The 12,059-nt window shown below is 40.7% G+C and overlaps 1 protein-coding gene across 1 annotated transcript in view; it reads left to right on the top strand.

The window, feature by feature from the left end:
- LOC117092824 (microtubule-actin cross-linking factor 1, isoforms 1/2/3/5-like) overlaps positions 1-12,059 on the top strand; it is a 166,931-nt gene that overhangs the window by 45,132 nt on the left and 109,740 nt on the right. Inside the window, 1 exon segment of the mRNA XM_033227019.1 lies at positions 3,474-3,566. Coding sequence (XP_033082910.1) covers positions 3,474-3,566 — 93 coding nt within the window.

Raw genomic sequence — 12,059 nt, 5'->3', positions numbered from 1 at the left:
TTTTTAGTGCCCCTTGTAAGCTCTCAGTAAATGCTAAATCTGATTGACCCACTTCTGAGTCTTAACTTGCTAGCGAGCAATTGTATTCTGGTTAGAGAAATCATTCAGTACTCCTTACACAGAATTTGTGACCTCCTTGAGAGGAAGAATGTTCACAGAGAAGAACATGATGATAAAGATGGAATTTTGTGGACCCACTTTAGGTGGGGGTCAAAATGAAGATGAAAAATAAACTAGAAAAGAGATGGGGCCGGGCACGGTGGCTCAAGCCTGTAATCCCAGCACTTTGGGAGGCCGAGACGGGCGGATCACGAGATCAGGAGATCGAGACCATCCTGGCTAACACGGTGAAACCCCGTCTCTACTAAAAACTACAAAAAAAAACTAGCCGGGCGACGTGGCGGCACCTGTAGTCCCAGCTACCCGGGAGGCTGAGGCAGGAGAATGGCATAAACCCGGGAGGCGGAGCTTGCAGTGAGCTGAGATCAAGCCACAGCACTCCAGCCTGGGTGACAGAGCGAGACTCCGTCTCAAAAAAAAAGAAAAGAGATGGAAAAGAGGTGTAGCATCCAGGAAGAGAGAGGACCAAATTGGTATATCACAGTGAAAATGAGATAAGGGGGTGGTGTGGATTGTTGAATGCCACATCAGATCTGAGAAAAAGTCTAAGTTGTTAAGCATTGATAACTTAAGTGAGCAGTTTAATACAGGAGAAAGATATTTAGAGTATAGTAGACCTAGATATATGAAGGGAGAAATAAGTTTTTCCTTCCCTAGATGAGGAAGACAACAACCCATTTTTAGACATAGAAGAGGAGCCAATGAAGAGAGTAAGATTGAAAATGAGCATGAGGAGGAGTATTAGCAGTCACAGAACGTTTCACCGAGAAGATACCTTACCGTTATACTAGTCCAGTTTCTTCTTATAGATAAAGAGACTGAGACCCGGACTGGTAAATGACCTGCCTCAAATCACAAGTCAGAGCAAAGCTGGGACTTTAACTCAGGCCTTCTGACATGCAGTTTAGTGCACCTTCCACTATCCATGCTGCTTTCTACACAGCACCCTTCCTCCTTTGCTTCCTAACTGAGGGAACCAAATCCGGGGATTGATGGATGAGAAGCAGAGCACAACTGGTGTGGCCATCTTTGAAAAAGAAAAGAAAAACATCTCTTCTTCTGAGAGACAAGGAGAATGACAGAGGGAGGGGTGAAGATACAGAGATGGTTTGTGGTAGAAAGAAGATGGATGAGGGAGTCAAAGAGTTCATCTGCTTAGAGTGAGCCGTATGGAAAATATTTGGGATATCTAGGGTTGCCAAGCAACAACAGGGTCAACATGACATTAAATGGTATGCATATTTTTGGAGTCAGTTCATTTTTGTCACTCTTATCAGTAATTCTCATTAACTTAGAAAATTCTCTGTTTGCTCTCATAACAATTTACTTCTGATATAACATTTCTTACTTTCTTGTTGTTTCTCTGTTTGCTCCAATGCATTGTAGGCTCTGTGAGGACGGGGAATAAGATCGTAACATTTTACCTTCTTCTGTCATAATGAATGGTCCTCAATTGGCACTTAATAAATATTTGCTGAAATAAATTGATAAATGAAAGGTGGTAGGAGAAGTGGAGGTTGCTGAAGTGTTTAGGGTACTGGGAGAAAGCAGCATTGAAATGGCTGTGTGTGGAGCTAGAGGAAAAGGGTAGGGCCCTTACTGGGCAGGGTTTATGAGAAGAATTGATTAGCTAGAAGTCTAAATCAGGACAAAAAGTGACTTTGGTTACTATGATAGAATGAAAACGTGGCCAAGTAAGAACAGTGGATTCAAAGAAGGGCAGGGAGATTACTAGAGCAGTTCTTGGTAATGGGAAAGTCCAAGATGTAGCTGTGCAGATGGCCAAAGTAGGGAAAAATAAAAGTCATCAGAATTCAAAAGGCAGGCAATTTGTGCAGATAGGGTAATATTTGGGACAACAATATAAATGCTAAATTTCCAGGAAAGATGGTAGATGATGAGGCAGGAAAAGAGAATAGGTGCTAGGTACTGAGGTCATTGAGAAAAAGGTTAGCAGAGATTAGAAGGTGGTTTGGCCAAAGGTGGTAGACTTCACAATGAAAGGGGAAAGCGCTAACAGAGGTAGGTCTGAGGAATGTGGACTTGGCTGGTACTGGTAACCCACCAACTGTCGACTGTTGGTGACTAGGAAAACTAAATTCTTGGGGAGGGGTCAGGTTTTCCCACTTCTACCCCACTCCCACCATATAGAAGAGGAGACGAAGATACAGAAAAGGGAAAGAACTTGCTCAGATGTAAGGGAGAAATGAGGCTTCCATTTGAGAAGGTCACTAGGGTCCTTTTGAGATACACAAGTTTCAGTTCAATAGAAGAGATAAAGGGAGGACAGCTGAAGGAGACTGTGTCACAGGACTCTGAGGGTATGATAGAGGAGGCTAACAGAGGTGAAGTAGAAGTAGGGTGATTTGCCCAGGACACTCCCAGTTTTAAAGTTTTAAAGTTCCACATCCCAGGAAATTCCTCAGTTCCCAGCACACTGGGGCAGTAAGTCAGCCTGGGGAGAGGGTGTGTCAGGGCACATTGTGTTGGCGGGGATGAGATTTTAGGAGTAAAGCAGGTGCTGCGGGAGGCATGGCGGTATGGATATCTGTGACAAATGGAGGTGAGAGCAGGCCAAAGACTGGTGAGAGAAGAGAGGTATCTCTGTTTTTTGTCTTTCTCTCTCAGAACCTTAAAAAAAAAAAAAAGGCAAAAAAGAAAGAGAAATCTTGGACCTGATGGCAATAAAAAAGTGACCCACAATACCTTGTGCTTGTGAGGTTGCTTTTCTGGTGAGAATGCAAAATGGCATAGCCACTCTGATGACTTCTTATAAAGCTAATCATATATCATATAACCCAGCAATCCCACTCCTAGGAATATATCCTAAAGAAATTACTATGCTCACACAAAAACCTGCACATGAATGTTCATAATTGCCAAAAACTAGAAATAGTTCACATACCCTTCAACGGATAAATGGGTGAACAAAGAGTAGCATATCTCTATAATGGAATACTACTCAGTGATCAAAAGGAGCAAACTGTTGATTCATGCAACAACTTGGATAGGGATCTCAAGGGCATTATGCTGAGAGAAATAAAAAGTCTGTTTCAAAATGTTGCATGCTGCACTCTGGAAAAAGCGAAACAAGGGATCAGGATCATATCAGTGGTTGTCAGGAATTAGGGGTGAGAGTTGGGTTTAACTACAAGGAGGGGGCCAGCACAAGGGATCTTTTTGGGGTGATGAAAGTGTTTTGTGGTGGTAGTTGCATGAATCTATACATGTGTTGAAACTCATAGAACTGTACACCAAAAAAGAAATCAGTTTAACTATAAATTAATAATGAAATGATGCAAAAATTTAATCAAAACAAAAAGTCCTGAGTCTTGCTTTTGTTTCTTTTTCAGGTGAAACTAGTGAATATTCGCAATGATGACATCACAGATGGCAACCCCAAGTTGACCCTAGGTCTGATCTGGACCATTATTTTGCATTTCCAGGTAGGGTGTGTGAAGTTTGGGATTCCTGCTGCTTGATTTGGACATGGCCTAGAAAGTTGCACTGCCTTGCACAGACAGCACTGAGCCTTCCTTCTCTCTATATGGCAGTGAACAAAGGTGGATGGGAGTTGGAAAATTAAGATTGGTCTGGAGACAAGCTGTTGTATCGTAAACCCAAAACTTCCTAATTATTTGCTTAATGAAATGGAGGGATTTTTTTTACCCATTTGTGGTTTGGCCCTGTCCTCAGCAGTCTGATTATTAGAGGTCTGTTTGCTCAGCTGAATCAAAATGAGGCTCTTGAAGGACTCAGAATATGAGGGTTGAGAAAAGCTGTTGGTGTTGATGCTTTAGAAGGGTGGAGTGAAGGTTCATAATCCTGCTCTAATGTAGACTTTTCCTCATCTCTTATAACCTTTAAACAAGCCTCGTTAATTATAATACTTTAGTATCTGGGTTTGTATATGTGCTGGCAAGCACAACCTTGCAGCGGCCATCACACCCAAGAGCATCTTGAATGTTCACATGGTCACATGGCCTTCCTCTTCCTAAGAAGGCAAATCCTTTTTAGATCTGAATTACTCTTGGAAAAGTACAGCCCTATTTTTATAAAAAGGCTGTTCTTTTACATCCCTTTTAGGTCAAAGCTATTTCTCAGATAGCTCTCTGATACCCAGTTGCTGCACATGAGGCTGATGGATTAGAGGGAGCATTTCCTCAGCTAGTGGGAAGAGAAGGCAGGGTCTGACTCCAGGGATGAGGCCAAGGTGACATCCTAGCTGGGGAGTTGGCGCTACCTGCTGGTTAAAGATAGAACAACAGGTGTCCCTGAATTCCTGAGAGAAAAAGCTGAGTGCTTAGCTTGTTTCTTGAGGCTCTAGTTTGGAACCAATGCTGGCAGTCACCAGCATGGATAGGGCTAGGATTGTGTGGTGGTAACATGTATTTTTGTGGAACCACAGAGTATCCTCAGGCAAGCATTGGGCATGGGGATAACCAGGAACATGAACTTGGCAGGTGTGCCTTGGCAGAATGGGAAACTTTGTTGAGCTTTCATGGAGGACTACAGTTATCCCTTTGGAACTCTTCTGAACAGAGGAGCTTTTAGAGAAATTTGTTTGTTTTTTGGCCACAAATCTGCCCTCACTGTGAGTGCCCAATGTTAGTCTCATAGATGTGAGGTAAGGAGAATTTATTCACTGTCTGTATTCACCCCAACTACTACAACTAAATTAATTTTTTTTTTTTTTTTTGAGGAGTTTCACTCTTCTTGCCCAGGCTGGAGTACAATAATGTGTTCTTGGCTCGCTGCAACCTCCACCTCCCGGGTTCAAGCGATTCTTCTGCCTCAGCCTCGCAAGTAGCTGGGATTATAGGCACCTGCCAACAGGCCCAGCTAATTTATGCGTTTTTAGTAGAGATGGAGTTTCACCATGTTGGCCAGGCTGGTCTCGAACTCCTGACCTCAGGTGATCCACCTGCCTCGGTCTCCCAAAGTGCTAGGATTACAGGCGTGAGCCACTGCACCAGGCCATAACAAATGTTTAAATAGAAAAAACATTTTGTGTTGCTCTTGTTGCCCAGGCTGGAGTGCAATGGCACAGTCTCCATTCACTGCAACCTCCGCTTCCTGGGTTCAAGCGATTCTCCTGCCTCAGTCTTCCAAGTAGCTGGGATTACAGGCATGTGCCACTACACCCGACTAATTCTGTATTTTTAGTAGAGATGGGGTTTCTCCATGTTGGTCAGGCTGGTCTTAAACTCCCGACCTCAGGTGATCCACCCGCCTCAGCCTCCCAAAGTGCTGGAATTATAGGCATGAGCCACCATGCCCGGCCAGAAAAAACATTTCCCTGAAGCATTTAAAAATTTTATTTCTTTCTGTTTACTAGTTTTCAGAATAATTAGTTGGTTCCCTAAGATTCTCCAAAGGTGACCAATAATAGTTTCTTTGTTCACCATCATTTTTTAAAATATCACTGTGACTCATGGATTTTTAAACAGACTTAATGTTGTTCCAATCAAATACAGTTATTCTTCTTCTTAATAAAATCAAATAGCTCCATCTTTGGCTGGAAAGAGGCTTTCACGTTGACTCTGAGTCCTTTGGCATGACCACAGTGGTCTTTGATAATTTCCTTTGTTTCTTGTGTGATGAGGTGTTCCAGACTCTTTTTTTATATTTTCTGTCCCAAGCCTGAAATTCTTAATTTCTCCTAGGAACTGGTTCTCTATTTATTGACCACAGTCTGAATGCTCCTAGGTTGCGCATTATTTCTTTCTTTCTTTCCTTTTTTTTTTTTTTTTGAGGCAGAGTTTTGCTCTTTTGCCCAGGCTGGAGTGCAATGATGCCATCTTGGCTTACCGAAACCTCTGCCTCCCGGGTTCAAGCGATTCTCCTGCCTCAGCCTCCCAAGTAGCTGGGATTACAGGCGTGTGCCACCACGCTTAGCTAGTTTTTTTTATTATTAGTAGAGATGGGGTTTTACCGTGTTGGCCAGGCTGGTCTCAAACTCCTGACCTCAGGTGATCCACCTGCCTCAGCTTCTCAAAGTGCTTGGATTACAGGCGTGAGCCACCACGCCCGGCCGATTGCCCATTATTTCTAGGCTTTTTCTATGGACAGAGCTAGGCAATACTTGTATTATCTCTAAACAACAACAACAACAAGAAACCAAGCAAACAAACAAACAAAAAAAACCCCATGAATTTGTGCTGATATTTCAAATTCAAATTTAGGATTGCAGGGTTTTATTTAACTTATTTGACTTTATATTTCTATCTTTTTTTTTTCTTATACTGAAAATCTTGATCTTAACAGTAATGTTGTTACCTACTCTTTTCCTACACACACAGAGAGATCTGTAAAGTCGTATGTATTACTTGTAATATATTTGAATCCAAGTAACAATGTGAATGTTATTGTTAGCAGTGTGATTACTTAGAATTTTATTATTGCATTGCAGTTCTTTTTGTCCTTAGTGTATATTTTCTAAGGATGTGCAAATAATTATATTTTATTTTATTTATTATTTTGAAAAAGTAGATGAGGGTCTCACTATATTGCCCAGGCTAATATTGAATTCCTGGGCTCAAGTCATCCTCCTGCCTCAGCCTCCTAAAGTGCTGGAATTATAGGCATGAGCCACTGGGCCCAGCCACAAATTACTATATTTTAAAGTCACTTGAAATAATTTCTCTCTGTTGTTGTTAAGCCACAAATTCAATACACAATTAAGGTTCATTTGTTTTTATTTGCTTTCAGTTCTGGGGGGTTGCTTTTTTCCTTTCAATTTTACCTTACGTTATGTAGATCATTTACATTGTTCCAAAGGGAAATTTTAAAAAGTTAAATACAAATTGTGTTCAGAGAAGTCTAGCTTCCATCTCTGCTCCCTCCATTCTGTATCTTCCCTTTCTCAGTAGTCAGCTAAATGTTTTAAAACACCTTTTTGGTTATAATTTCTATTGTTTGTTTATTTTAGGAAAACGCTCTCATTAAAAACAACTTTACTGAGGTGTAACTTATATACCATCAAATCAACTTATTTTCCTTGTGTAATTTAATGATTTTTATGAGTTGTACAACCATCACCATAATCTAGTTTGGGGACATTTTCATCATCCAAATAAGATCCTTCTTGTTCATTTACAGTTATTGCCCATTTTCATCACCAGCCTCAGGCAGCCACTAACTTATTTTCTATCTTAATAGATTCACCTATTCTGGACATTTCATATAAATGGAATCCTATGATAGATGGTCTTTTGTATCTGGCTTTTTTCACTTAGCATAATATTTTTTGGTTCATCCATGTTGTGGCACATATCAGTACTTCATTCTTTTTTATTGCTGAATACTCTGTTGTATGGATATGTCATGTATTTGGTTTAAATATTAAGTCAGTTGATAAACATTTGAGTGGTTTTCACTTTTTCACTATTTTTTTTTTTTTTTGAGACGGAGTCTCGCTCTGTGGCCCAGGCTGGAGTGCAATGGCCAGATCTCAGCTTACTACAAGCTCTGTCTCCCGGGTTTACGCCATTCTCCTGCCTCAGCCTCCCGAGTAGCTGGGACTACAGGCGCCCGCCACCTCGCCTGGCTAGTTTTTTTGTATTTTTTTAGTAGAGATGGGGTTTCACCGTTTTAGCCAGGATGGTCTCGATCTCCTGACCTCGTGATCCACCCATCTCGGCCTCCCAAAGTGCTGGGATTACAGGCTTGAGCCACCGCGCCCGGCCCCACTTTTTCACTATTATAAATAAAGTTGATATGTATTCATACCATACCAATCTATGTGGGTTTATGTTTTCATTTCTCTTGTGTATACATGTATATACCTAGGAATGGGATTTCTTGATTGTACAGTAAGCATGTTTAACTTTTAAAGAAACTGCCAAATTGTCTTCCAAAATGGCGTATCATTTTACCTTCCTACCAGCAATGTATGTGGTTTCCTGTGTCTTCACATCCTCACCAGTATTTATTGTCTGTTGTAGATTATAGCCATCACAGTGAGTGTGAAATTGTATCTCTTTGTGGTTTTAGTTTGCAGGAAAATGTATTATTTAATTGAATTCCACAAACATTGACTGGGAATCGGTTATGAGCAAGGTCTTAGGTAGAGTCTACAGAAGATAGACGGCTGAGTGCAGTGGCTCACACCTGTAATACCTTCAGGAGGCCTAGGTGGGCAGATCACTTGAGGTCAGGAGTTCAAGATCAGCCTGGCCAACATGGTGAAACCCCATCTCTACTAAAAATACAAAAATTAACCAGATATGGTGGCACACGCCTGTAGTCCCACCTACTCAGGAGGCTGCAAAGCATGAGAATCACTTGAACCTGGGAGATGGAGGCTGCAGTGAGCCGAGATTGTGCCACTGTACTCCAGCCTGGACTACACGAGACTCCATCTCAAAAAAAAAAAGTCTACTACAGAAGATACAAAATTGAACTATATATGGACTATCTAGTTGAACTTTTATTTTTTACGAGCATGGGAACAGACATACCATAAAATAACTTGACAGAGGTTTAGAGAATGAGAGAGGTATGGGTTAGGATGATGGGACACAGTATGAACTCAACAGTGGGCAGCAGTTACCAGTAACAACTTATTGTAATTATTAATTGACTTTATAATTTCCAGGGCTTTTGACAGAGTCCACTGTTCTTTTTCCTGTTACCAATTTTACAGAAAGGTAATAGCAGCTTTGGCCTAATCTGTCTTCTGCATGCATATTGGCTACCTGCTTTTCTCTGTTATTTCAGCACAGCCAAATGCCTATTTATTTGTCTTCTTGTAGGTGGGAGCACTGCTCCCAGAATATTTTCTCAGTTTTAACTATGAATTCCTTTTCTTTGCCGTCCTGAGGGCTTGGTTTTTGCCTATATTAGCTAAGTGTTCCGGTGTGTGGGAAAAGGGTCTCTGCTTGTAAAACTTTTGATTGACTGATGAAGGATCATGTGGAGTGCCCCCACCCCACACCCCCAGCCTTGTCTTGCATCAGATTTGGCATGGTATGTCTCTTGCTAGTTTATCTGTCATTGTAGTTTTCTAGTCTTTTGTTATTGAACATCTATTGGCTGTTCTCACCAAGAACGTGTGCTATGTAAAGCCAAATGGAAATTAATAGTAGAACTGCTACATGTTAGGGAATCAGCAACATTGTTATTACGGTCTGTCTCTGTTATTGGTGTTAATGAAGTAGAATAATGATGTACATGTAGACATGGGTGGTAGTTTTCACCTCACAGGAATTATTCAGTTGAAGGAGAAGGGAGAGGCTGGATCCAGATTAAAGATTTGCGCCTGCTGATGAGGCTGGTATTATCGATAACTTAATGCAGAGGTTTATGGTTTCTAAAATGGTTTAACACATTTTTTTTTAATGTGCTAAATGGTAGAGGTTCTTTTTAATTTTAATTTGAGTTTTTAGTTTTGAAAATCTCAAATACTCAGAAGAGTATATAACAGATCCTTATGTGTGTAGTTGCCTTCAGAATTTAACAGGTGTTAATTTTGTTGTATTTGCTTCAGGGTTTTTTTTCTCTCTTCCTCTTTAAAGCAATAAAACATCTCAGATACATTCAACTTTCTTGCCCTCTCTGCTCCCCAGGTAAATATTATCCTGAAGTTGATGTGTATCATTCCCATACATGCTTCTGTACATTTACAGCAGATGAGGTGTTCATAAACAATATGTACTGTTGCTTGTATGTCTTTATATTTGACACACATAGTATCTTTGGTATATCCTTTTTTCCCCTTTTTTCTTTTTTTTTTGAGATGGAGTCTTACTCTGTCACCCAGGCTGGAGTGCAGTGGTGTGATCTCAGCTCACTGCAAGCTCCGCCTCCCGGGTTCATGCCATTCTCCTGCCTCAGTCTCCCAAGTAGCTGGGACTACAGGCGCCCGCCACTTGCCTGGCCAATTTTGTATATTTTCAGTAGAGATGGGGTTTCACTGTGTTAGCCAGGATCTCGATCTTCTGACTTCGTGATCCACCTGCCTTGGCCTCCCAAAGTGCTGGGATTACAGGTGTGAGCCACTGTGCCTGGCCTTCCCCTTTTTTCTTAAACTTTATTTTTGAAGTTTATCTGTATTAATAAAGGGAGACCTGATTTGTTCTTTTTTTTTTTTCTTGAGACGAAATTTTTCTCTTGTCCAGGCTGGAGTGTAGTGGCGTGATCTCAGCTCACTGCAACGTCTGCCTTCCTGGTTCAGGTGATTCTCCTGCCTTAGCCTCCTGAGTAGCTGGGATTACAGGCATGTGCCACCACACCCAGCTAATTTTTGTATTCTTATTAGAGACAGGGTTTTGCCATTTTGGCCAGGCTGGTCTGAAACTCCTGACGTCAGGTGATCCACCTGCCTTGGCCTCCCAAAGTGCTGTGATTACAGGCGTGAGCCCCCGTGCCCAGTCTGATTTGTTCATTTTAACTAATTTAATATAATGTAAGTGGTGACCCCTGTAGCTGTGTAACACATCTATTATTTGTAATATATTATTTAATTGTGTGAATAAAACATTCATTGCCACAGTGAACATCTGTGCATATGCATCCTTGTGCATATAGCAAAGAGGGTTTTGGGATTGATAACTGGACTGAAATTGCTGGGTTACATACTTTCCTTCAATTTGTGCATATTTTGCCGAATTGCTCTCAAAGATACTGTATGACTTAGAGTATTGTATTGGGTAACATTTACTACTGTTTGACATATTATATGTTTACTTGTTTATTTGCTGCCTGGATGCCCACGTTAGTATGTAAGCTTAACAATGACAGGGATTTTTGTCTCTTTTGTTCTTTTCTTTGCCTGGCATAGAATAGGCAGTCAGTAAATGTTTATTAAGTGAATGGATTATTTCATGACTTTGATCTTCTCAAAGCTTTGGAGTAGGTAGACCAGATAAATAGGCTGTAATGCCTGTTTTCTTATGCCCATTTCTCAGATAAGGAAACTGAAACACAGAGACCAACTGACTTTTTTGGGTTACACACCCAGATATGATTTCTCGTCTTTTGGCTTTGTCCAAGCTTGTTTTAAGGTATATGTTAAGATTGATAGTTTGTCTAAAAGATACTATAAATTCTTTGTAGTCAGAATCTGACAAAACTAGTTTTCCAACCCTCAAATGTTTGTTAAGTACTAGTGTATGCCTGGCATTTTGAAATTTTCAAAAAACAGGGAGGTCTTAGCTGGCTAGACTTGAGGTTTACATTTTTGTGCACTTCATGGCACTTGGTGCTTGGCATGTAGTTGAGGCACCACGTGTGTTTGTGGAATGAATGAATGAATGAATGAGTTATTTTGCTTTGGAGTCTTTCACTCTGGCTGTCTCTGTGGGAGACCTGTGGGCAGTAAAGAGTTATCTAGAAAATGCCAAAGGAGAAGGCATAAAGAATGTATAGGCCTCAAAGTGTGCTTTCCTAGAAGGCAGCGGGTCTTGTGTTAAGAGACTAGGTTAGAAGAGAAAAGGTCTTGGGGAATGTTCTTGTAATCAGAGTTAACTTAGTTGAAAATATATCTAATACACATACTGAAAACTATAATTTAGCCTATCTTAAACGTACTGTGAACACTTATATTAGCTTACCATTGAGCATTTGGCCAAAATCATGTAACACAAAGCCCGTTTGATAGTAAAGTGTTGACTAGCTCATGTAATTTATTGAATGCTGTACTGAAAGTGAAAAACAGAATGGTTCTATGAGTACTTGAAGTACAGTTTCTACTGAATGCATATGGATTTCTCTCACCATTGGAAAGCAGAAAAACAAGTTGGACCATTTTAAGTCAGGCACCATCTATATCTTAGGATCCCCCTGGGGGCTGGGGATGTCTTACAACTTTTAGCTCCAGTAATAAATGGGAAGAAAAGAAATTTGCTGTGGGTCAAGTACTGAGCCAAGTACTTTATGGACATTATCTCATTAACTTTGTCTACAAACCCATTAAGTAGGTTGTAGTATGCACATTT

This window comes from Trachypithecus francoisi, unplaced genomic scaffold (assembly GCF_009764315.1).
Source record: "Trachypithecus francoisi isolate TF-2019V2 unplaced genomic scaffold, Tfra_2.0 Lachesis_group12, whole genome shotgun sequence".
NCBI classification, from domain to species: Eukaryota; Metazoa; Chordata; class Mammalia; order Primates; family Cercopithecidae; genus Trachypithecus; species Trachypithecus francoisi.
This window is presented reverse-complemented; position numbering and strand designations above follow the sequence as displayed.